Genomic DNA, 27,771 nt, shown 5'->3' on the forward strand with positions numbered 1-27,771 from the left:
CATTGACTCCAATGGGTGCGTGATGCGCGAAAAACGCCTAAATATAGAACATGTGAGTTTTACGCAGCGGACTCACGCTGCGCAAAACTCACAGACTGTCTGCACTGCCCCATAGACTTGTACAGGTCCGTGCGAGCCGCGTGAAAATCACGCGGGCTGCACAAACGCAAATCACGTTTGTCTGAATCCGGCCTAAGACAATAGAAATATGCTCAACTTTTATTTATGGTAAAATCTACCAAGAAAATAGTACATATAATTACAAACCTTTAAGCCATGTTGGTTTAGAAGGGATTCCAATGTATGGTCTCCTAGAAACACCACAGGGTAGAATTCCTCAACGTGACGTCTGCGCCACCAGGCACTAGATTTTTGCCTAGCAAAAGAACAGAATAAGGAATTGCCACTAAAATATAGTCTGAGTAACAACAATGCAGAAAAACAAAAGGCATACGAGACATAATAGAAAGTCCAACCTGCACTACTCAATAGTGTGTGATAGAAAAGCACTCCAAACAGGGTGTATGCTTAGTGAATTTCTTTTATTAAAGTATTCATGTCCCAACAAGCAATATTCACCGCTGGTGATACACAATAATTCACCAGGTAATCAAAAAACATTTCAGGTGGAACCCCTGATCAGGCTGTGTGAAAAAGCAAGGACAAAGAAAAGAGGCACCAATCTGAACTACTATAAGGGGTTACCTATGCAGGCACAGCCGATTGTACAGGTGAGCTGTTGTTGTGCCTATGAAAACAATGAGTGGCCCATTCATTGTCCCGATCGATCAGTCAGTCCACACTGATCGAACATTGATAGACTATATTAAAAGGATAGGCCATCAATAGCATAGTCTCAGAGAACTCCTTTAACTTTATTGTACAGGTTGTTACATTTAGTGAGATACCAGATATGTATAATTTATTCATACCCCCCCCTTTTTTTTTTTTCTTTTAAACTTTACTCTAACAATGATTTATTTTTCTTTTAATGGATTGGGATACCATTGTTATGCATGGTTATTGGAAGATTAGGATTTGAAATAACATGCATTCTCCCTGGACAGCCTGACATTGTCAAATCAGTGTGGACAATATGACGGTGTAGAGAAAAACCCTATTGAAAACTGGGTGTTACTATTCCCCTGGTCAATTCAAAGCCATACATTTATCTGTATTTTACAATTAATCATACATTTCATAATATTTTACATTAAATAACAATGCTCCAGCATGCTGTAAATATGACACAGACGCTACAGAAGTGTTAGGATTCTGAATAGACATCACGTCCTGACTGGAGGTAATGTACACTACCGTTCAAAAGTTTAGGGTCACTTAGAAATGTCCTTATTTTTGAAAGAAAAGCACAGTTTTTTTCAATGAAGAGAACATTAAATTAATCAGAAATACACTCTATACATTGTTAATGTGCTAAATGACTATTCTAGCTGCAAACGTCTGGTTTTTAATGCAATATCTACATAGGTGTATAGAGGCCCATTTCCAGCAACCATCACTCCAGTGTTCTAATGGTACATTGTGTTTGCCAACTGTGTTAGAAGGCTAATGGATGATTAGAAAACACTTGAAAACCCTTGTGCAATTATGTTAGCACCGCTGTAAACAGTTTTGCTGTTTAGAAGAGCTATAAAACTGACCTTCCTTTGAGCTGGTTGAGAATCTGGAGCATTACATTTGTGGGTTCGATTAAACTCTCAAAATGGCTAGAAAAAGAGAGCTTTCATGTGAAACTCGACAGTCTATTCTTGTTCTTAGAAATGAAGGATATTCCATGCGAGAAATTGCCAAGAAACTGAAGATTTCCTACAACTGTGTATACTACTCCCTTCAGAGGACAGCACAAACAGGCTCTAACCAGAGTAGAAAGAAAAGTGGGAGGCCCCGCTGCACAACTGAGCAACAAGACCAGTACATTAGAGTCTCTAGTTTGAGAAATAGACGCCTCACAGGTCCTCAACTGGCAGCTTCATTAAATAGTACCCGCAAAATGCCAGTGTCAACATGTACAGTGAAGAGGCGACTCCGGGATGCTGGCCTTCAGGGCAAAGTGGCAAAGAAAAAGCCATATCTGAAACTGGCTAATAAAAGGAAAATATTAATATGGGCAAAAGCACACAGACATTGGACAGAGGAAGATTGGAAAAAAGGGTTATGGACAGACGAAATCGAAGTTTGAGGTGTTTGGATCACACAGGAGAACATTTGTGAGACGCAGAACAACTGAAAAGATGCTGGAAGAGTGCCTGACGCCATCTGTCAAGCATGGTGGAGGTAATGTGATGGTCTGGGGTTGCTTTGGTGCTGGTAAAGTGGGAGATTTGTACAAGGTAAAAGGGATTTTGAATAAGGAAGGCTATCACTCCATTTTGCAACGCCATGCCATACCCTGTGGACAGCGCTTGATTGGAGCCAATTTCATCCTACAACAGGACAATGACCCAAAGCACACCTCCAAATTATGCAAGAACTATTTAGGGAAGAAGCAGGCAGCTGGTATTCTATCTGTAATGGAGTGGCCAGCGCAGTCACCAGATCTCAACCCCATAGAGCTGTTGTGGGAGCAGCTTGACCGTATGGTACGCAAGAAGTGCCCATCAAGCCAATCCAACATGTGGGAGGGGCTTCTGGAAGCATGGGGTGAAATTTCTCCCAATTACCTCAGCAAATTAACAGCTAGAATGCCAAAGGTCTGCAATGCTGTAATTGCTGCAAATGGAGCATTCTTTGACGAAAGCAAAGTTTGAAGGAAAAAATTATTATTTCAAATAAATATAATTATTTCTAACCTTGTCAATGTCTTGACTATATTTTCTAGTCATTTTGCAACTCATTTGATAAATATAAGTGTGAGTTTTCATGGAAAACACAAAATTGTCTGGGTGACCCCAAACTTTTGAACGGTAGTGTATGTTCATAGTCAGGACACTTGAGTAACGTTATAGTGTGTGTATGTGGCTGCACTTAGCGCTATAGCTATATCGCTATGTGCTGTGTATATGAATGGTGAGAAGTGTCACTGATTGGTCAGCGTCTTACACTCCTCTGTACAACGCCTACTTGGTCAAAAAGTAAAACACGCCCAGTTGTCCATTAAGAAACTCATTAGCATAAAGTTAAAGTGATCGTTTGTCTAAATAAATAAAAAACACTGCTGTAATCTACATTACAGCGCCGATCACATTATGTAGAAGATAGGGCGCTTATAATGTGGTGACAGAGCCTCTTTAAAGTGTATCTAAACGTTTGACAAACTTCTGACATGTCAGAAGTTTGGACTGGTGGGGGTCCGAGCACTGAGACCCCCACCAATCGCTAGAACGAAGCAGCTGAAGCGCTCGTGTGAGCGTTCAGCTGCTTCGTGTCCGTTCGGCTTTTTCCGGAAAACCGATGTATTGGAGTACGGGCTCATAGACTTTATATTGAGTCCGTACACCGATATATTTATTTCCGGAAAAAGCCGAACAGACACGAAGCGGCTGAGCGCTCACACGAGCGCTTCAGCTGCTTCGTTCTAGTGATTGGTGGGGGTCTCATTGCTCGGACCCCCACCAATCCAAACTTCTGACATGTCAGAAGTTTGTCAAACGTTTAGCTACACTTTAAGTATGGATTGTCTGGCCATACAAGGTATGGCTCCTGATCGGGTCACGGGAATTCCTTGTGACATGATAAAAGCGGGTCCCCCCTCACTCTCTCCCTTTGTATGGCGCGATCAGCGTTGATCGCGGCACACAAAGGGTAAACCGACAGATCAGTGGTTTCCTTGATCTACACCATTAGAGCGTCTGCGGCTGTGAATTACAGCCATTGCCCTGCTCCTAATGGCATGGGCACAGCAGAAGTGCCACGCGATCAGCATGACTATTGTATGCTCGTCATAATGCGGCTACTGCCTGTCTTTCATGAGGAGCAAACTCGTCATAGGATGTCAAGTGATTAATAACTTCAAAAGGTGATAGATCAGCATAGCGGTAATGTGCTGCTATCCCAAAATGTAATACTCACCCTGTCTGATCAACCTCTGTATACCAGTATTTGTATAGCTGCGCTCGTATATAATGAGGAGGATGTGAGATGAAAGGATATAGTGACTCATCATTCTGCACCAGTCGTACCACTGTTAAAATAAATAAAAAATGCTATATTATGCTCGGATCATACGCCTTTAATGTTGTTCTTTCAGGTTTCTGTTGCTCTTTAATGGCCAGAAGAGCGTAGCATGCTGCACAATTTTAACCAGTCAAAAAAATAAATGGAAACCTGGCCGATCCATAGTAAGGCAATAGGATCTGAAAGCCTGCAGGCAGTGAAAGGGGCATTACAGGCTGCTGAGAGGTGAGGAAGATGCCGTTTACACCGATCAGAGCGCAGTTTATGGTAGAGAACGCCAATTCCGCATATTTGTCTACAATGTTTACATTACAAACCAGTCATGGGGAAACATATCAGGACAGAAATCTCTTTTCTAGTTAGGGTGCTGTTCGGGATAGTATCCGGTGTGGGACCACCATTTTCACTCTGATTACTCCACACTTTTAGGGGTTAGTTTTTAGGTTTACTCTAGGGATAGTTCTTGAGTGTTTCACATTATTTATATTGCATTATACATCTGTAGTACCCATTTATCTGGACACAATTTTTAAACAATTCGTTTTTTCCTTGTAAATGTCATAAAACATAAGAAAAGAAAACTATATAAATTTGGTATCGTCGTAATCCTGACCTGCAGACTAAAGTTAAGATGTCACTTTTACTGCATGCCGTAAAAAAAACAAAAAAAAACAAAACACGAAACCTAGAACAACCACTGTTTTGTTTCCCATTCCACCCCACAAATAAAAATGTTTCCAGTTTCCCAGTACATTATACGGTACAATGAAAAACCACCACGCATACCTGCTAAAAACAAGCCCTCGTGACTATATTAAAATTTAATAAACAGAAAAAGAAAAGTTACGGCTTTTGGAAGATGGGGAGGAAAAAAAAGGGAAAATGAAAAAACAAAAAAGTCACGGCGGTGGGAAGGGGTTAAAACAGGCAATGAAGAGGAGTGTGGAGCACATCACTGTAACAATGAGTAAACTAATTGCGTCAAGGGGCTAACAATTCAATGAATCCCAGGTAAGTTTTGAAACACTAAAATCTTTAACCCTAACCCATCCAACATAATTTATATTACAATTCTAAAAACAAAACTCAAAACTTCACTTTAGGGTGGAGTAAAGGTTTGGAGACCACACAGATAAGGGGACTTCTAGAGTAAGATGTTAGCTACGAATCTGCATTAGAAAAATAAAATTTAAAAAAACAAAAAAACACTACAAAACAAGAATAGAAAAAATAAAAACCCATAATATTTTATGCACTGTAGAGCTGGGTACTCTATATCCTGGTGCATTGAGATTTTTCAAAATAGTGAAATCTAATCAAGCCGCGCACCCGTGGCAAATTCTTGGAGGTTCTAATGTCACAATCGCAAAATTACTGGTTTAATGCCTGTCTTGAAAGGGAAAGTGTCTGCTCCGTGGCCTCTGGTTGAGGGGGGGGGGAGCGTCTGCTTCGGGGGTCTCTGGTTGAGGGTGGGGAGGTCTGGCTGGTCCATTTTGTGAACCCATCCTGGGCCCGGTCTTGATATGGGGTTTCTGTTCTGGGGTCTGTTCTTTGGTCTGTCTTGATAGGGGTGTCCACCCTGCTCTAAATAGGTTTGCAAAATCCTGTAAATGTGTAGTGTGAACATAGGTATGCCATTTGACTGCATGTAATGAGCGTGCGCATCTAAATAGCGAGTGTGCATGTTTGCGTATGCGTTGGTACATCTGGCCATACCCTTCAGTAATGAGTGTGCATATGTGTAGTGTGTGTTCAAATGTGTACATAGTAAGTCTGCATGTATGTAACAAGTGTTCACGTCTGTATGTAGTGAGTGTTTGCATTTATGTAGGGCAGCATGAATGGTTAGGCCTGGTTCCCAAGGTGAAGATTTTGCATGTATTTTTTTTTTTTTAAGTCAAACCCAGAATTTGATCCAAAAGAGCAGACCTCTAAGGCCTTCCTTTATATATTTCGTCTGTTTAGGTTCCGTTTCTGGTTTTGGCTTAAGAAATGCATGCAAAATCTGCAGGAAATCTGTGGTGTGAACAAGGCCTTCGGATGCAGTTACACGCTGCAAATTTTGTTGCAGAAATTTCTGGGACTGAAAATCAGTTCTATTCATCTAAATGGAACTTCCAGAAAGACATAACAGCTGCAGAAATAACTCCATTCAGAAGAATGCAACTCAGAAATTTCTCCAACAAAATCTGCCACATGAGACTACACACAAAATATATCCCTGTTTCCAATCCGATGTTAGCAATTATGAGGTGATTTTTGGAAGATTTTCTTTTTAGGCTAGGTTGTCCAGCCCTGTGTCTTGGTATGCATTATAGTTAATTTAGCAAGAAAATAAATGCCATTTATAAATCAAAAAAATCGATCATCCAGTTGGGGGGGGGTTACCCTGTCCTAATGCCCTGTATTACCAATTAAGGTTATACCAATTGCTACCCCAACGCCTCTTCTGATATAACACAGCCTGTTCTATAGCTCACCATCTTTATTTCCCTGTAGAAGCCGATAAACAAAACTGGTAAACCATGGACTCTGAGTATGTTGCCCAAGGGCAGCAAACCACATCTGCCAGTCAAGCCGAGGTTGGTGAGGTGTGATTATTGGAGGAGGTGCACTAACATTTCCTGGCTTGTACATAAACTCTATCTCCTAAAAGGAAGATAAAAATAAAATCACATGAGCAAATATTTAAACCAGCAGTCAAAGCTTTTCAAATCAAAACTCTGCAGATCAAACTACATCCAGGTTTATCAAAAGGGTGCAAAAAAAAAAAAAAAAAAACAAAAAAAAAAAAAAACAAAACCAAAAACAAAAACTACCTTAAGTCTACATTTGTATTTCACTAACCCAGTACCCTTTTTATTCCAACAGTCAACATAGTGGAAGATTTTTATATATATATATATATATATATATATATATATATATATATATATATATATATATATATATATATTTCTGATACACATTTCATTAGTTTCCCCAAATATTACTTTTACAGATAATTATTTTTCTCCTCTATTTCTCCTACTTTCTATTGTTTTTACTTTAGACCAAGTGGGCGTTGTACAGAGGAGTGTATGACGCTGACCAATCAGCGTCATGCGCTTCTCTCCATTCATTTAGTCAGCGCATTGTGACACTGCGTTGTTCGCTATGTGCTGTCTTATTCTGACATATTAACGTTACTGAAGTGTTTAGACAGTGAATAGATATTCCTTCCACACAGGACGGGATGTCTATTCACAATCTCTGCACTTCGTTAACGTTTCTGTGGTACTTACAGCATAGCAAAGCGTAATCTCGCTGTAACCTGTCATTTACAGTGAGATCTTGTGAAATTATGCTTGCTCTGCTGTAAGTACCACAGAAACGTTACCGAAGTGCAGGGATTGTGAATAGACAACCTGTCCTGGCTGGACATGAATGGAGAGAAGTGTATGACGCTGATTGGAGTGTATGACGCTGACCACTCTACAACGCCCACTTGGTCTAAAGTAAAAACACGCCCACTTGGGTATTAAGAAACGAATTAACATAAAGCTAAAAATCGCTCCTAACTTCGTTAAAATAGATTGTTTTTCTTAATAAAAAGCACTGCTGTCACCTACATTATAGCTCTGATCTCCTTATGTAGGAGATAGGGCACTTATAATGTGGTGACAGAGCCTCTTTAAATAAAAAAAAATTATTTTACATTTCAAAGTTTATAAAAAAAACACAAAACACATTTTAACCAAAGATTGAATTTACCGTCCATGTCTCTTTGTCATAACTTCCTTCAACCACAACCTCTGGGCGGCCTCCCACACCAGTCATGCGTCTGAATAAACCATAGGAATTCACAAGCTGGTATTCATCCACTGCTTTAAACATCCGATGCACTGATGGCCAAAGTTGACCATTAGATTCAAAGTCTATGTATGTATATGGTACCTACAACAAAAAGTGTAAAGGAATAAAAGCAGAGGCAGAATAATTTTTAGTTAATAGTTAAAATATTTTTTGCATTTTCAAACTTTATCCACTACTACTATTTGCAAACAATAGGCAGAACTCAGTTAGGGTAGCTTTACACTCATCGTAAAGGTGTACGATACAATAATTTTCTAGTAATCTTGATAGTTTTCAATCGTTACAACATGTAAAGATTTACAGATGACTACTTTAGATTCCGCTATAAAATTTTCATCACAAAGAGCTGCGTGTAAATTAAATTGCTCGAAGGGTGTTGCCATTTATATAAAGTCAACATGTCATTTTCCTGCACAGTAAACCGCATCAAAGAAAAATCCCAAAAAATAAATGGAGGAATTGCTGGATTTTTTTTACATTCCAGCCCACAAATATTTTTTTATTAAAGTTATAAAGGTACAATAAATAGTGCCATTAAAAACTATAACGCGTCCCACAAAAAACAAGCCATCCTTAGGCTAAGTCAATGGAAAAAAACAAAACAAAAAAACAAACAAAAAATTGCAGTGGGAAGGCGTTAAATTCACTCAAAATAAAATAATTCTGCCTCGACTGCAGAGACACGCGTAATTAAATTCAATGGATGAAAGATTTTGTGGGCCAGAATCCGGGTGAATAGGGCCTAACAATGCCTAATAACAACAACTATAAGGCCACACAAAAGTTTTTTTCCCTTCTCGGCGTATGTGGGAGGAGAGGGATTACAAAATGCATAATTTTGGCCCAGAGAATGTGCATTGCAAAGCTTTATTATCTCATGTACTATATATGTCCTAAACAACTCCTTCAAGTGAAGGGCAAAAGATTATTGATTTTAAAAAATATATATATTTATTACTCAAAATACAATGCGAGTTCATAAACATTTTTCACACATTTAAACTGGGGAGTGTGACTGAACATTATTGGCTTGGTCAGCTAGCACGCCAATTTGCAAAAAGCTGCAAGAAAAAGGGTCTTATTGCAGGTGTTAAACTCACCAGACTGACCGCAAACATTCCAACCGTTGCAAAGGAGAATATAACCCACTGTATTGTAGCCCAGAGCTTCCAAAACAATCCTCGCACAGATGCACTCCTGAGGAAATGGGGGGGGGGGAATAAATTATATAGATTAAAATATAAAACACACACACACACACACACACACACACACACACACACGTTGGCCACTTTATTAGAGACACCCATCTAGTAGCGCTTCAGACCTCCTTTGGCTTTCAGAACAGCAGCACTTTGTCGATAAATAAATTCCACTAGGTGTTAAAATTGTTCTGCAGGAATATTTGCCCATGTGGACAGAATAGCTTTCTGCAGTTGCCGCTAAAGTGTTGTTCTGCCATGGAATAAACAAATACCATGACGGAAAGAACTTGGTCAGCCACAACGCTTAGGTGAGCCCTACTGTTCAGACATCCCCCCCACGGGTATCAGAGGACCCAGGGTGTGCCAAGAAAACATTCCCTGCACCATTACTCCATCTCCACCAGCCTGAACTGTTGACACCTGACAGGAATTGTTTAATGGATTCATGCTGCTTGTGCCAAATTCTGATCAGCATGGTGCCACACAAATCTGAATTCATCTGACCAGGAGGTGTTTTTCCATTGCTCAGTGATCCAAGTTTTGTGCTCTTTTGCTCACTGGAGTTTTGGCCGTTTCTCTTAGACAACAATGGTTCTCGAACTGGTCGTCTGCGGTTATAGCCCATCGGTTCTAAGAAACTACAAGTTAACTTTTCAGATACGTTAGTTGGAGCACCAGCGTTGTATTCAGATGATATTTGCTTGACTGTACACTCAGTTTGTCAGAACGTTGCTTGACATACTCCTTTGACACCTTTAGTCGATGAGTTATTTACTCTTGACACCGTTGTGCGAGAAAACCCCACAAGGTTGGCAGATTTCGATACACTGGCCCCGGTTAGTCTAGCACCGTTCCCTCGTTTTCCCCTTTGTTATGTGGATTCACACTGAAACTGATCCATGGAAAACTTGCTCACATGATCTTTTGCTTCACTCTGGGGTCACGTGTCTTATTTCCATACACGGCAGCTCCAAGTATGAAATGACAGGTGTCCCTAATAAAGTGGTCCTCCAGTATAAATATTATATTTTAGACTACATAGACTGCTGCTCTAACACGAAGCAGTATACAGAATCAGCGTAGCAGTGTGTATATACTATGAGCGGTTGTTGCCGGGTATCGCGTGCTCATTCCCTGTAGTTTATTCCACTCACTGATTGGGTCAGTGCTTGCTCCGATGGCCCTATATATTATATAGAGTATATGGGGTTCTCCTTATTGGTGACTATAATATTCAACAGTACCTAACAGCAGTACTAGACAGAACATATTCAATGCTTACCTGTACATGCCTTTTAGAATCTCCCAACCAAGAGATGCAGCTGCCAGCCAAATAGAGGGAAATGTGAGCGTGCGGAGCCACTGCAGAAAATCATGGTATGTAAATGCTGTAGAAAAAGGGAAAAACCTTAATATTTTACTGAAAGATATTCTGTCATCAGAGTTCCTATTACAGATACACAAGTTATAATTCTCCTAGACACTTGCCCTCTATCATGCCCAAAATGTTTTCTGGCACAACCAAGCCTCCTTAGAAGGGTCAAATGTAGGTGGATGAAGATTCACTACATCAATCTGATTAACATACATGAATTCCAAATTTCAGCCAGCTTCGGACAAGAAGTAAGAACACTATAATTGTAGAACTACTGTTCATTCTTAATTCCCAAAATCCACTAAAACAGCTCCAGAGGAATTTGCAAACACATAGGAACAGATTTACTGGCATTTCATAGGGACGCACGCCTCTTAATAAATCTGTTGTATCTTCCCGCTGGCCGAACGCGGAGAGGCGTCATATTTTTGGCTCAACTATTGCAGCGCGGTGGCACCCTGTTCGAGGCGACTATCAAATTGTTCATTAATGACCGCGCATTGCTGCGGGTAAAACGGCTGTTTACTTGCAAAATCATGCACCCATAAAAAATGTACTTTATAATGACAGCACTTTTTTTTTTTGCAGGTAAACAGCCGTTTTAAAATTCCAGTCATTGACACAAGGCCTCAATCTAACACCAGGATTTATGAGCCACTACATGGACACACGTCACGTCCCCCATCAGACTGACTCCAGATGCCTTAACTCCTAAGTCATCACCCCTATAACCTCAGTTTTATTGCCCCGGCTTATCTTAATGATGTATCACCTCATGTACTAATTGTCTTTGTGTAACATCTAAATGTTGTGCTTTTTTCTAAGTCATTCATTTGTAAACTGCCTGAAGAAGGGGCCTCTGTGCTCTGAAAGCTTGCATATAGAACTTTTATGGTTAGCCAATAAAGGTATCATACCTATTATACTTTTGTCTTTTTTGACACAAAAGTATTTAACATTTCATATGCATTCTAGCAGAAACCCAAGTCTGGGTTAGTGAGTAATATTGAGAGAAGGTGACCTCTATCCAGACTCATCAGATTACTATACAGTGCCCAGGTAAAGGCTACACTTAATCACCAGAGCAATATCTATTGAGAACTCTACACTTGAAGATTTCCGCTCAGAAGATGGCAACAAACTGTGGAGAATGAACTAAAACAAAATAGCAAAACAAAAAAATCAGCAAGCATGACCAGGTTCTCAACCATATGAAATGTATTAGCATTTTATTAATCATTTAGTGTATATATATATATATATATATATATATATATATATATATATACACACACACACATACACACACACACACACACACACACATATTATACACACACATCTAGAATACGCTGAGACGTTAGACTTACCAGTTTTAGATTCCACATGATACTTTTCCCAGTTTATTTGTAGCCCAAAGTATTTTACAGCCCAGAAACTAAGTAAGCCAAAAACCAGAAGGTCGAAAAGCACAACAAAAGACTGTATGGAGAACCTACGGCCTGTAAACAGAAGAACATAAAATAAATGTTTATCATTTTGATTTTTAAAAAGGACAAGTACCTTTCCGATTGAAAAAAAAAAAAAAAAAAAAAAAGACATACAGAACATGGTAATTAATGGAGACGTCTTGCGGACTATGGATGTCCAGGAGATCATACACGGGGCTCGGTCTGCTCCTGGAGCTTTTCAGTCAGTTGCTGGAGCTCAGAAAGGGTGGCAGATTTGGCAGAAATGTCTGCGACTGAAAATCAGTTCCATTAATCTGAATGGGGTTGTTCTGCAGCAGGTGCATGGACTTCGGCAAGTTCCAATCAGACGAATGGAACGGATTTTCAGTGGCAGAAATGTCAAAAATAAAATCTGCTGCGTGTGACTGCACCCAAATGAAGACTCTGCTTAGCTACATTGCACAGACCGTTAAACCTCACAGCAAGTACTAAAGCATACCATTTTTTTTCAATCATATAACTTTTTCATTTATACACTTTAGGACTCCGTGGATGCAAAAAAAAAAAAGAAAAAAAGAGAAGTAGGGTGCGCAAACACATTTCCGAAGCGTAAACGTACACTGTGGAAGACTACAATGTATGTCTATGGGGGAAAAAAATCTGCAACTCAGATTTCTCTAGTTCTTAGGCTATAGTCACACGAACGTGTGTCAAATCGACCATGAATAACGGCCGATTTACATCCGTGCGGGACCCGTTTTTACAGATCCCTCATAGACTTGAGCTTATTAAGGGATCCGTGAAAACGGACAAAAATAGGACATGTCCTATTTTTTCACGGGGCCGTTCACATGGTTTGTCACAACAACTACCGTGTGAATAGCCCCATAGAAGTACATTTTATGCATTCGTGTGAACAAGCCTTTATATTGTGGAATATTTGTCTACATTTAATAGGTCTCTCTTCCATTCCAAAGTTTACGACCATTTCTCAAAAATTGTATGTACCACATAAGTTAAAAAGAAAAAAGGCTGGGGACCTCTTTTCTCAAGGTCTTGTGCACACCAGCATTGTTGTAAAGTTACTGATATTTTCCAGCAAGTAATAGTTTCAGGTAAATCAGTAATAAATGATAAGATTTTAAAGCATACATTTCAGGCAGTCTAATAATTAAAACTAAATTGATTGTCTACAGTAGGTCCCTTCACATGCCGTTTATTGCACTATATTTGACGTATACATTAAACACAGGCTGTGACAAATGCCCTAACAGTCTTTAATGGTATCCGTTAAACGCATACGTAATGAACTGGGGATACCACTAGAGGGCCTTAACCATGAGCGTGTCTGATCTGCTTCTGCAAAAAACGGGCCAATTTTCAAGCATAGGACGGTCTGTGTGTCATCCGTTTTTCTCCTCTGCAAACACTTTCTGGTTTTACTTTGTTTTTCTCTGCATTTCTTTAGCAACTGATACATGAAAAACAGACTGCACACAAACATCATCCATGTGCGTTCCAGGTTTCTCACGCACCCATAGACTTCAATGTCGAGTCTGATTTGCAAAAACAGACAAGAATAGGACGTGCGGCGAGTTTCACGCAATGGACACAAACTTCGTGAAAAACACGAACGTGTGAACAGCCCCATTGAATTGCATTGGTCAGTGTGCTTTCAGTTATTTAAATGGACCGCACACGGACATCAAATACGTTTGTGTGAATAAGGCCTTAGGCATCTGTCACCCATAGACTATAATGGTATCCGTTTGATGTATACGTCATGGAAAGCTATTAAATAGCTCATGATATATCCGTTAAACGGTTGCCTTTTGTCTCGTAGGCTACCATCTTAAAAAAATACACATACCGGTGTACGTTTTTGTTTTTTTTCTACAAGATTCCTTTCTATGGAATAGCATACATAGTCTACAACACTATTCCATAATTGAAAGAAATATAAAAAGAAGAAGGTATTCCGACGTATCCAAGCTGGACACTTTTGGACTCCTTCAGGCTAATGGAGCCCTATGTACACGTTTATCGTGATTGCTAAACGTAGCGGTTGAACGTGATGTGAAGAGGGCCTTACACAGTCTTTGTTCTAAGGATTGTTTAATCAGTAAAAATGGACTATTAATGCGATCCTCCGGTTCCGGGACAACATTTTTAAATATGATGGAGTATATGGAGTAATATTACCTGGTGCCCTCCCGTTGTGCCCTTCTGCCGTGGATCTGTCATTTTAGGGCCCCCCTTTGTGTTGTCCAAAAAAGACAAACACTCCTACTGTTCCCAGTTGGATTGGCCAGAGCTGCTCACGTGTCCAATCCGTGAACAGAGGGAGTGTCTTAGACTCAGTCTGAGAAGCGCAGTGGCCATTTTGAGACAACACAGATAGGACCCTAAAACGGCAGATCCACGGCAGAGGGGCACAACAGGAGGGAACCAGGTAATATTACTCCATATACCCAATCACATTTAGAATTTTGTCCTGAGACCAGAGCGTGGCTTTAACCACTTAATGACCAGGCTTATTTTGGCCTTCATGACCAAGCATTCTTTTTTATTTTTCTCATCTTCACATTCCAAGAGTTATAACTTCTTTATTTTTCCGTCAACATAGGCGTATGAGGGCTTGTTTTTTGCGGGACGAATTTTGTCTTTCAATGGCACCATCTTTTGGTGCATATATTATATTGATTAACTTTTATAAAAAATTTTTTTGGGGGGGGGGGGGGGAATTGAAAAAAAACCCCGCTATAATGCACTGTTTTTTGAGTTTTACATTTACGCTGTTCACTATTCGGCATAAATAACATGTTACCTATATTCTATGGGTCGGTAGGATTACGGCAATACCCCATATGTATAGATTTTCTATGTTTTACTACGTTTGCACAATAAGAAACCTTTTAAACAAAAATAATATATTTTTGCATAACTGCATTCCAAGAGCCGTAACTATTATTTTTCCGTTGATATCGCCATATGAAGGCTTGTTTTTGCAGGACAAGGTGTAGTTTTCATCGCTACTATTTTGGGGTGCATGGGACTTATTGATTAACTTTTATTATATTTTTTTGGTGGGGGGAATGTAGAAAAAAAGCGATTTTGCCGTTGTTTTTTGCACGGCGTTCACTCAGCGATACTATATTTGTACTTTTTAGGTTTTTCTTTACACTTCTTAAATAAAACCACTTTTTATGGGAAAAAATGGTTTTATTTTATATCTATTCATGTTTTTGTTTTTTTTACTTTTCAAAAACTTTATTTAATGGTTTTTAATAAATGTTTTTTTTTTTTTTTTAAAGTCCCACTAGGGGACTTCACCATGCGATCTGATCGCAGATATAATGCTTTGGTATACTTAGTATACCAAAGCATTATTGCTTGTCAGTGTAAAACAGACAGGCAATCCATTAGGCCATGCCTCTAATAGGCATACAGCCAGGGCAGGTCTGGGGGCCTTTGTTAGACCACCAGCTGCCATGGCAACCAGTCGGCGGCCGGCGATCTCGTTTGCGGGCAGCCGATGGGTGACAGCGGGAGCTCCCTCCCTCTGTCAAAAGATTTAAATGCCACGGTCGCTATTTACCACGGCATTAAATTAGTTAAAAGGCTGAGATTGAAGGTTTCTTCAATGTCCGCCGTTACAGCGGGAGCCCGGTTGTCAGACACAGTCGGGCTCCTGCTGTGATCATGCGGGCACAGCTTCTGTGCCCAAGCGATCGCCATCACGTACATGCACGTTGGAATGCACGAACAGGCTGCATTCCCCGATGTGAATGTACGTGAAAATGCGGGAAGGGGGTTAAAACACGGTTGTTTAAAGAGGCTCTGTCACCACATTATAAGTGCCCTATCTCCTACATAGTCTGATTGGCGCTGTAATGTAGGTAACAGCAGTGGTTTTTATTTTGAAAATCGTTAATTTTTTCGCAAGTTATGAGCAATTTTAAATGTATGCTAATTTGTTTTTTAATGACCAACTGGGCGTGTTTTTACTGTTTACTGGTTGTTGTACAGAGAATTGTATGACGCTGACCAATCAGTGACCAATCAGCGCGCACAATCACACTGAAAAAAGTAAAAACACGCCCAGTTGTCTATTAAGAAAGTAATTACCATAAATCTAAAATTGCTCATAACTTGCTCAAAAATTAACGATTTTCAAAATAAAAACCACTGCTGTTATCTACATTACAGCGCCGATCAGATTATGTAGGAGATAGGGCACTTATAATCTGGTGACAGAGCCACTTTAAATGAGTTGAATGAGAATGGTCTACATATGGTGAGGGGGGATATTCTCTGACACCAAGTGGTCCGATCATCAAAAATGCATATAAAAACCAATTGCACATATTTAATCAATCACACTTTACAACATCCTTCATATCAATTCCAAATTTTTGGGCATTGAATTAATTTGTGACTCACATTCTGCAATACTAGGATAAAAGTCTAGATCAAGCTGTTAATGTTGTCATTTATACATGCCAGAATAAGAATAAAAGGGAAACACAACCACACATTAGGATGATAATTGGTCCAAGTCGGTCACCTTTCTGCTGAGCTTTTCTTCCCTTCGGACTAGATCTCAGATGCTGGTCATCCAGTAGAGAAAAGCAAAGAACCATGGTCAGCAGGTTAAAAAAGTTGTAATTCCCAGTAAGTATGATCAGCACTTGCAGAAGTACCTAAAAATGAAGTTAACATACAAATGTAAATGTGTGATATTATATTTATGATAAACCATAAGTAGGCAAATGAAAGCGCAAACGTACTTGAAAGATTTTCGTTTTTTGACATTTTCAATTGATGGCCTATCCTTAGAATTAGCAGAATGAAGGGTATGCAATACTCGCTGGTACTGCCAAATTTACATGCACGTCACAGTTCCTGGATAAACCATAAAAAGATATGCGGCCCCTTCGTACTGATGGTTAGTAGGGGTCCTGGGGCTTGGAGCCCCACTGGTAATACATTGGCCTAAAGATAGGCCATCATGTGAAAATCCCATAAAGCCCCTTTAAAGAGTCTCTGTCACCACATTATAAGTGCCCTATCTTGTAAATGATGTGATCGGTGCTGTAATGTAGATTACTGCAGTGTTATTTATTTAGAAAAACGATCATTTTTGACTGAGTTATGACCTATATTAGCTTTATACTAATGAGTTGCTCAATGGACAACTGGGCGTGTTTTACTATATGACCAAGTGGGCGTTGCACAGAGGAGTGTATGACGCTGACCAATCAGCGTCATACACTTCTCTCCATTCATTTACACAGCACATAGCGATATAGCTATATCGCTATGTGCAGCCACATACACGAACATTACTGCCGTGTCCTGATAATGAATATACATTACCTCCAGCCAGGACGGGATGTGTATTCAGAATCCTGACCATTTCTGTAGCGTGTTTGATTTACAACACAGCAGGCGTAGTCTCGCGAGATTACGCTGTAAACTGTGGGAGACTACAGCACAGCGAGATCTCGCTGTGAATGACAGACGCTACAGAAGTTGTCAGGATTCTGAATACACATCACGTCCTGGCTGGAGGTAATGTATATTGATGGTCAGGACACTGCAGTAACGTTAGTGTGTTTATGTGGCTGCACATAGCGATATAGCTATATCGCTATGTGCTGTGTATATGAATGGAGAGAAGTGTATGACGCTGATTGGTCACCGACTGGTCAGCGTCATACACTCCTCTGTACAACGCCCACTTGGCCATATAGTAAAACACGCCCAATTGTCCATTGAGAAACTCATTTGCATAAAGCTAAAATAGATCATAACTCCGTCAAAAATGATCGTTTTTCTAAATAAAAAAACACTGCTGTAATCTACATTACAGCGCCGATCACATGTGCAATATAGGGCACTTATGTGGTGACAGAGACTCTAACATGAACATCACTCTGAAACTGAAGACAGCGTATACAGTAATAAAAGTAAAAAGATCATAATAAACAGTAATTTAAAAGTAAAAACATGGACAAAAAGTGAAGTTACTTTAGAAACACTATGCTAATTATTTTGAATTACATAATTGTTTCCTTCTAATTTTATGTCTAAAGCGAAAATATAAATGATCTTCGTTTACAGTTACCATTAGGATGCTATTACATGTTGCAGCGAAGATGCTGTAACATAGTTACATAGTTCGTATGGTTGAAAAAAGACATGTCCATCAAGTTCAACCAAGAGATGGGAAAAAGGAAAGGGATGAAACAAAAACTCTACACATTGACCTAGGAGCTGATATTTTTTCATTCTAGGAAATTATCTAAGCCTTTTATAACCGCTTCCCGACCGCCCACTGTATATTCACGTCGGCACTTGCTGGGCTCTGTGCAGTGCCGACGTGAATTCACGTTGGGTGTTAAAAGCACGATCCGGGTGTCTCAGAGTAGCGCTGACACCCGGATCGCGCTGTTATCACCTGCCTCTGGTCCCGGAGATATGATCGGGACCTGATTAGTTCAGGTCCCGGTCATGTGATCGCAGGGAAAGTGTGTTGTAGCAACGAACTGGAAAGTTTGTTGCTATAACAAACTGGAAAGTTTGTTGCTACAACAAACTTTCCCGGGGACCGATTGCTGGTGCTGCAGTCGGTTATAAGGCAGAACCGGGGGCCATATAACAGCCCCCGGGTCTGCCATGCACAGCAGCCTATGAGAACCAGCCGGATGCTGGTTCTCATAAGCTTCCTGTCAGTGTGACTCTCAGCGTCACACTGACAGTTTATAATACGTTACACTACCTAGGTAGTGTAATGTATTATAGCAGCGATCAGTGCTGCCAGGCTTCAAGTAAAAAGTAAAAAATAAAGTAATAAAAAAGTTTTATAAAAGTGTAAAAACAAGTTATAAAAGTTACAAAAAAAAATAATGCTTTTTTTTCCTATAATAAGTCTTTTATTATAGGAAAAAAATGAAAATGTTAAAAAAAGTACACATATTTGGTATCACCACGTTCGTAACGACCCAAACTATAAAACTATAATATTTTTCCCGCACGGTGAACACCGCAAATAAAAGAATTAAAAAACAATGTCAGAATCACTTTTTTTTGGTCATCAACCCTCCCAAAATATAGAATAAAAAGTGATCAAAAAGTCGCATGTACCCCAAAATAGTACCAATAAAAACTACAACCCGTCCCGCAAAAAACAAGCCCTTACACCGCTTTTTTGACGGAAAAATATAAAATTACGGCTCTCTGAATATGGTGACACAGAAAATAAATAATTTTATCAAAGTGATTTTATTGCGCAATCGCCACAAAACATAAAAAACCTATATACATATGGTATCGCCGTAATCGTACCGACCCGCAGAATAAAGTAAAATGTCATTTATAGCGCACGGTGAAAAGTGTAAAAAAAAAATACAAAAAACATTATCAGAATTTATGTTTGTCACTTTGCTTCCAAAAAAAACTAATAAAAAGTGATAAAAAAAAAAAAAAAAAATCACATGTACCCTAAAATGGTACCAATGAAAAGTACAGATTGTCCCGCAACAAATAAGCCCTCACACGGCTCCTTTTGAGAAAAAATAAAAAAGTTCTGGCTCTCAGAATATGGCGATGCAAAATTTGCAGTGTTCCAAAAGCAGATGAGATCGGGTGACCATTTATCAGTGCGACAACGGCCACATATCTGCGGATTATTATTTATGTACCCCATTATTATACCCTCTTATTATGTCCTGATGTACCCCGCACAGGTTACATATGCCCCCACATCATAACTGAAATACCAGCAAAACCCCAAACAGAACAGTTACCAAGCAAAATCTGCGCTCCAAAAGCCAAATGGCGTTCCCTCCCTTCTGAGCCCCACAGCGTGCCCAAACACCAGCTTACGTCCACATATATGATATTTTATATCCGGGAGAACCCGCTCAACATTGTATGAGGTATTTGTCTTCAGTGGCACAAACTGGGCACAACGTTTTGTGCATTAAAATGGCATATCAGTGGAAAATTTTAATTTTCAATTTGCACCATCCGCTGCGCATTAACGCTTTGGCGCACCACGACTTAATAGCATGTCGTGGTGCGAGGGGTTATATATGGAGCGGACTCACGCGCTGCGCCCGCTCCATATTCTGCAGATGTCAGCTGTGTATTACAGCTGACAACCGGGACTAACGGACAGGAACAGCGATCGCGCTGTTACAGGAGCCTGTAAAATGACATTATACTGCAATACATTAGTACTGCAGTGTATTATACCAGCGACCTAATGATCGCTCGTTCCAGTCCCCTAAAGGGACTTTTGGGAGGTTTCCACTGTTTTGGTACCTCAGGGGCTTTGCAAATGCAACATGACACCCGATAACCATTCCAGCTAAATTTGAGCTCCAAAAGCCAAATATTGTTCCTTCCCTTCTGAGTCCTGCCGTGTGTCCAAACAGCAGTTTATTACCACATATGGTGTATTGCTGTAATCAGGACAAATTGCTTTACAAATTTTGGGGTGATTTTTCTACTTTATTCATTGTAAAACTTAAACATTTCTAGGTTTTTTCAGAAAAAAGTAGATTTCATTTTCATGGCCTAATTCCACTAAATTCAGCAAAAAACCTGTGGGGTCAAAATGCTAACTATACCCCTAGAAAAATTCCTTGAGGGGTGTAGTCTTCAAAATGGGGTCAGTTTTGGGGGGATTCCACTGTTTTGCTCCCTCCAGGGCGTGGCAAACGCGACATGGCACTGAAAACCAATCCAGCAAAATCTGAACTTCAAAATCCAAATGGCGCTCCTTCCCTTCTGAGCTCTGCTGTGGGTCCAAACAGCAGTTTAGTACCACATATGGGGTATTGGCGTAATCGGGAGAAGTAGCTTTACAAGTTTTGGGGTGCTTTTTAATCTTTATTCCTTGCAAATATTATTTTTTTTTATATTTTTTCAGAAAAAAAAGTATATTTTCACTTTCACAGACTTACTCCAATAAATATAGCAAAAGACCTGTGGGGTCAAGATGATAACTATACCCCTAGATAAATTCCTTGAGGTGTGTAGTTTCCAAAACTGTCTCACTTTTGGGGGATTTCCACTGTTTTGGCACCACAAGACCTCTTCAAACCTGACATGGTGCCTAAAATATATTCTAAAAAAAAGGAGGCCCCAAAATCCACTAGGTGCTCCTTTGCTTCTGAGGCCGGTATTTCAGTAAATTAGCGCACTAGGGCCACATGTGGGATATTTCTAAAAACTGCAGAATCTGGGCAATAAATATTGAGTTGCATTTCTCGGGAAAGACCTTCTTTGTTACAGAAAAAAATGTATTACAAATGAATTTCAGCAAAAAAAAGAAAATTTGTAAATTTCACCTGTACTTTTGCTTTAATTCCTGTGAAGGCCCTAAAGGATTAAGAAACTTTCTGAATGCTGTTTTGAATACTTTGAGGGGTGCAGTTTTTAATATGGGGTGATTTATCGGGTCTATCTAGTACAGAAGGCCCTCAAAGCCACTTCAGAACTGAACTGGCCCCTGTAAAAATAGCCTTTTGAAATTTTCTTGAAAATGTGAGAAATTGCTGCTAAAGTACTAAGCCTTGTAACGTCCTAGAAAAATAAAATAATGTTCAAAAAACAATGCAAATATAAAGTAGACATATGGAATATGTAAAATAGTAACTATTTTGTGTGGTATTACGATCTGTTTTACAAGCAGATACATTTAAAATAAGAAAAATCATAATTTTTGCAAATTTTCTCTAAATTTTGGTGTTTTTCACAAATAAGCAATGAATTTATTGATCAAATTTTTCCACTAACATAAAGTACAATATGTCACGAGAAAACAATCTCAGAATCGCTTGGATAGGCAAAAGCATTCCAGAGTTATTAACACATAAATTGACACATGTCAGATTTGAGAAAATGGGGCTGGTCATGAAGGTCAAAATGAGCTCGGTCTTGAAAGGGTTAAAGCCATCTACTGTCCCTGCTGTGACAGCTCCTGCGGTAGGCTATTCCATAGTTTCATAATTCTCATAGTAAAGAAGACTGGAGAGTGAACCTTTTTTTCTTCAGACGGTATTTACCACTAATTGCCGAGGTTTCGCAGCAAAGACACAAGAAGCACATGGTTTTATGCGCATAATCTGTACTTGCAGCTAAACTGTGGCAAATAGCGCTAAACCGCATGGCCAAGATCCGCTACATGTGGTAAGTTATTGGTTCGCATATCTAGTGGAGCCAAGCTGTTTGAGGACAACCAACAGAATTTCAAAAAGAGTTAGATGCAGAGAGTAATACGGCAAACCCTAATAAAGTAGGACATTTTCAAAAACCCGTAAAACCAATCAGGTGCCACGATAAGCATGGACTGCGGCATCTGAGGGGTTAAACTGCCGAGTCAGTGATCTCTCCTATCCCAGCCGTTGCAGCAGGGTGTCAGCTGCATGTTACAGCGGACACCTGATGTGGATGTTGTGAGCACAGCTTTTGAGCCCAAGCAAATCCCCACGCAGTGCAGCGTGGTGTAGGAACTGCCCACGCTATACTATTACGACGCTGTGCTGCAAGGGGTTAAAAAAAAGTCTGCCACCTAAAAAAAATAAAAATAAAAAAAAAAAGAATAATGTACAAAAAAAAACAAAACAGACCGTGGACACAAAATTCATGAACGGTTTTCTTACCTGAGCATAAAACGAGAAGATACGAAGCCTTCTTGAGGGCAGGAAAAATAGCCATGGCACCCCAATTTCTATCACATAGGTAGCCACAACTGATAACTTCTGGAACCACACAGGAAGCTGATGAGCATACCAAGAAGCTGGAGTTGGAATACATTGAGTCTCGTAGTGGTAAGTAAGAGCTAGAAATAAAATAAAAATAAAAAAAGACAATTAATTTACAACTTATTTACTGCACAATTGGTTTCCAATTATGAAATCATGTTAAGATCAGCCACATTCATACACGCAATTGACCATTAAAAAAAGACTAGATGGTATGTAATAGTAAAACAAATGACTTTCTAGGTATTTACTATAAGCACTATGCAAAAGAATAAGCAATGCCTCTCCATTTTAGGTGGCATTTAGGTAGCGTACACTTCCTTCATTTCTGCAAGATTCAGTGCCAAACACTGACCCGTTTTGGTGTGGCAAAAGTTAAACTAGATGGGCTTTCTTTTGTGCCCCCTGTTTTGTTACAGGGAAAGCAGAATGCATTAATTCTATCCAATTCACTGGATGAGAAAGAAAATATAGTGCATGCAGAAGCAGTTAATATGCCCATGTATTTGGAGAAAGCTGGAGATGATTGAGCATATTTATTGGAAGGTCGGACAATGGGATATGTCGTTTTAAGGGTCATGCTGAAACTGACACGCCCCACATCAGAAAGTAAATTAGGAAGGACAATGGCGCACGCTCGGAGAAGAAATACTGGTAAAAACCTTAAACCGGTAAAAAATAAAAGAGTTACATTAACTCATTGCCTGTAGTATAATACATATTTATGTGGTTTTGGTTGTTTCAGGGGGGGGGGGCGGGCGGCGACGACCAGGAAAACCCTTTTAAGACATCACAGAATTACTGCAAGTATAATTGGCAAACCTACACGAATATCAGGGAATCTAATAACCGATTAGGTCCTCTGCACACGGTGCAGAAATCCATACACAGCAGAAACAACCTCATTCAGAGATTCCTGTAACACAATCTGCAGCACGTGCAAGGGGCCTTACCTAACAGATACCTACTACTCGAATCCCTCCCTTTACAAGCCTAAGGGCATGTTCACACGTGGCAGACTTCTGCAACTGAAAATCCATTCCATACATCTGAATGGGGTGTTTTTGATTTTTACAAACCCAATTCAGGTGTATGGAACATTCAAAATGTCTGAAACCTGCTACGTGTGAAAATAGCCCTAGTAAAGATAAAATTCTTGCAGGGACGAATGTAATTATATGCATTTGCTCTCTAGGTCCATCAGCAGAATGAATTCTGACTGAACCCAGAATTGCAACCTGAATATGTCTAATGAGCAGCTAACAGGAGCTGACAAAGCAACCTGTATTAACTCGTAGAATGATAGACCGCCACAAACCAAAATTTGTAGTGCTTACATTTTCTACATTTGTAGAATAAACCAAAATTCCCTACAGTGCAAGCTATTCATTCAAATGTGAAATTATATTTAGTAGTGAACCGATAGTGTCAATAAAATTTTTTGGGGGGGGTTTAAACGCACCGTAAAATTCTCTTAAATTAAGTGGGGACACACACCACGGGGGGTATAGGTCCTTGCCGCTAGGAGGCTGAGACTAGGTAGGAAAAAAAAAAGGGTTGGCTTCCCATAGACACTGTCTTATTCATTTTGCACAGAAGGAAAAGATAAAACATGTCCAAGGTCCCAAGAGAATACCAACAAAGCAACTACAACCAAGTTTCCGGGCCTGGGGACAAAAATCCAATTTTCTCGTTAGTATAAGTGGGGGATGTAGCACCTTGGGACGTCCTAAAGCAGCCCCAGCTCGAGTGCAAAAAGAAAATAGCCATGTGATCTGCCTAATGCACAGGAGCTTGGAGCACCTTACGACCCAGACTGGCATCAGAGGATCCAGGGTAGAATTTTGTGAACCTCATCCAAGGTAGCAGCCTTGCAAACCTGGGAGAAGGAAGTTTGGTGCCATACCACCCCAGATGAACCAATAGCCCTCAGGGAATGGGTGGTAACTCAAAGGGAAGGGGCTTGATCAGTAAACCGATTGATTTTCAAAATCAGAGACTGAATCCAACAAGCAATGGTGGCATTTGAAGCCACTAAACCTTTGCGCGGCCCTTTAGTAAGAACAAAAAGTGATGGGAGCCTCTAATTCACTCCGTTTTAGCCAGTAAGATGCGAAACGCTATTACCACATTAAGGGCCAATTACCTCAGAGCGGCAGAAGAAAGGGAGGAATACTCCCTTAAAAGCATGCATTTAGAAGAAAAACTCATGTAAGAAAGCCCGCGTGGCAGACCAGAACCCATCTCCCAGGCAGTCAAAGCAGACGACCAAGCAACCAATAGGCCGTGGAAGGTCACATGACTGAGGGGAGCGGGGCATACGTCTGCGGGGATTGAAAAGCAGTGGACAAAGTTTAAAAAGCCCAGCTGGCGGTGCAGGTATGAGTGGCACCGCACACTAGGGATAGCTTGGAAAGTGTCCAAAAAATGGTTCCCAGAGCAAAGAGTTCTCATGAAATTGTCTCCCAAGATTAGGTTCCTAAAAAAAATGAGGAATGGTCCCCTAAAAGATACACCTACAAGTTTCTAATAAAATATGAAACAAAGCTCTACATATAGTTTACTGCTGTAAAGGAAAAGAAGAGAAGGTTGGGTGAGCGGCGGTGAGGGGAGCGCAGTGCAGAGAGCTGGTTTACTGGCTCACTCAGGGGTTTGACTAGGCTGGCAGTCCAGGTTGACAACCATCCTGCATCGAAGAAAAAAAAAACGTAATTAAGCTAAAATAAAAAGAGAATTAGCCAGTGTGTGTGAAAAGGGTATGGCCTTCCTGAGCGTAATGCTTTTTCCTACCTAGTTTCAGACTTCTAGTGGCAATAGCCTATACCCATGGTGCTGTATCCTCCAATCATATTAACACGATATGCTGCTTTTTAGGTCTTTGGCTCAATCATAGAATTACATGATAAATATATTCTGCAAGTATGCTGAATTTATCTATGTAACTAAATACATTTCTGCTGATGAAGTAGGTGTTAGGCGTCATTAGGGGTTCTAGCCCCTGTCCAGTCCGCTTAGAATAAAGGATTTAGCAGATGATTGATTGTTCATGTGATCTCACATAATCTGAAGGAACTAACTGGTAAGAGCCCTCACTGCAGCTCAAGGCTTTAAATTGATTTAGACAGAAGCCGACCCTTTAAGGTATGTTCTCACTCACACTGCAACAGAAAATCTGCAGCGGAATCTAAAGAAAAAAAAAAAAAGGCAGATAAATCGGTCACAGAAATCCGCAGAAAATAGTGTGTTTTTGCTGCGCATATTGCCTTTGTTAATGCTGCGTTTTTTTCTGTAGCGGTATTACCTGCGGATTTAGTGTTAAACATTAGAGCAAAGTAGATGTGCACCAGTGGATTTCCAGCGGGTTTTTACTGTTTCCACTGCGTAAACCACAACAAAAATCTGTTGCAGAATTTACTCTCCCCATTAAAGTCTGTGAACCAAACACGCAGCACCTCTTTTCTAAGGTTTTTTTCCGCAGCGTTTGGCTGAGGATTGCTAAATCTAATTCACTTTGCTGCTACTGTAAATGCTGTAAAATTAGACAAACTTCCGTTCAAAGTAAGAGAGTTACTGAAAATGACACAAAGAGTCATACACAAAAAGTGGTGACAGATAATCAAAGATCAAAATGGATAATCCACTATCTTGAGAATCAACAGTAACAAATTCTCTTACCTGTAAGTCCCCACCATGTGGGACACCGACTTGTTAGTTTTACAACTCCAGATGCAAACATAAGCCTAAAAAGGAGCCATCGAGTGAGGAAGAAAGTGATGCCATCGTGGGCACTCCAGACATTCATCTTTGAGCGTAAAGCACGCATTGGAGCTACCAGTATTGCCAAAAATCCTGTTTCTAATAAAAGGCTGTCCCTGAAATAAAACACAAACAGATAAAACCATGAAGATCACATCGAAGATCTCCTGACATTTTCGGCAAATCACTCCATGGGTCTACTCACGATACCTCTGCAGTGGGCTATAATGGATAATGCCGTATTTCACTGTATTAAAAAGCGCAATGGGCTACACTTTTCAATACAGAAGCATTCAACAGAAGCATTCCCACAAAAAGCTTTTATATTTTGGGAGTCAATGGGCGATATATGTCTCTGTATGCCATACAGTTGCATACATCAGGGTTATACACTCAATGTATTGCACCACATACATGTAAACAAAGCATAACTCAGACAAGTTTCTGTTGTATTAAAGTTTTTCAATAGATAAAAGGATAGGCTACATATACATGTAGATTATGCGTCACACTGTACATAAAAACTTACCATTGAAAATAAAGGAACACCTGTCCAACCTGCAATAACAAATTATAATAAATCATTATTAATGACAGTCATATTTCCTACAATATATCACAACAGACATCACTTCTTTATGTGAAAAATCAGTGAATACAATATACAACATACAGTTGCATATGTCTACCATTTACAGCAGTGCTCACCCACAGTAATTCGAGCACAACCTCACAAGATAGTCACAGAAGTGTCTCACCCCCTCCTTTCTTTTCACAGCAGGTTAACACCTTCCAACACGATAGTCACAGAAGGTTTGTGCCCCTCTATGGTAACAGCAGCGTTTGCCCCTCATCCCCCCTTATTGGCCACAGCAGCATTCCCTTACATACCCCCTCACAGGTCACAGTAGCGTTCATCTCCCCCCTCAAAGCAGTGTTTCTCAAACCCCCCCCTTCCACGGTCACTAGTTACAGTAGATGTGATTCCCCCCTCTTACAGGTCACAGCAGGCACCCACTTCTCAATCACTGCACCATTCCCAAAGCAGTGTCACCCACTGTCCCTCTGTTCTTTTTGGGAAAAAATATAGACACTTATAAATTGACCAAGACAACAATGTAAATAAGTCTTAAAGAGGCTCTGTCACCAGATTTTGCAACCCCTATCTCCTATTGCAGCAGATCGGCGCTGCAATGTAGATAAGAGTAACGTTTTGT

At 40.0% G+C, this 27,771-nt stretch overlaps 1 protein-coding gene across 1 annotated transcript in view; it reads right to left on the reverse strand.

Moving 5' to 3' along the window:
* Positions 1-27,771, reverse strand: part of LMF2 (lipase maturation factor 2) — a 35,886-nt gene that overhangs the window by 4,448 nt on the left and 3,667 nt on the right. The window contains exons 3-13 of the mRNA XM_075857598.1: positions 27,084-27,112; positions 26,474-26,670; positions 22,697-22,875; positions 16,588-16,723; positions 11,940-12,071; positions 10,477-10,582; positions 9,090-9,186; positions 7,888-8,070; positions 6,615-6,783; positions 4,030-4,141; positions 268-376 (exon numbers count right to left, since the gene is read on the reverse strand). Of these exons, the coding sequence (XP_075713713.1) occupies positions 268-376; positions 4,030-4,141; positions 6,615-6,783; positions 7,888-8,070; positions 9,090-9,186; positions 10,477-10,582; positions 11,940-12,071; positions 16,588-16,723; positions 22,697-22,875; positions 26,474-26,670; positions 27,084-27,112 (1,449 nt within the window). The remainder of the gene's footprint in view (positions 1-267; positions 377-4,029; positions 4,142-6,614; positions 6,784-7,887; positions 8,071-9,089; positions 9,187-10,476; positions 10,583-11,939; positions 12,072-16,587; positions 16,724-22,696; positions 22,876-26,473; positions 26,671-27,083; positions 27,113-27,771) is intronic.

This window comes from Rhinoderma darwinii, chromosome 3, assembly GCF_050947455.1.
Source record: "Rhinoderma darwinii isolate aRhiDar2 chromosome 3, aRhiDar2.hap1, whole genome shotgun sequence".
Lineage (NCBI taxonomy): Eukaryota > Metazoa > Chordata > Amphibia > Anura > Rhinodermatidae > Rhinoderma > Rhinoderma darwinii.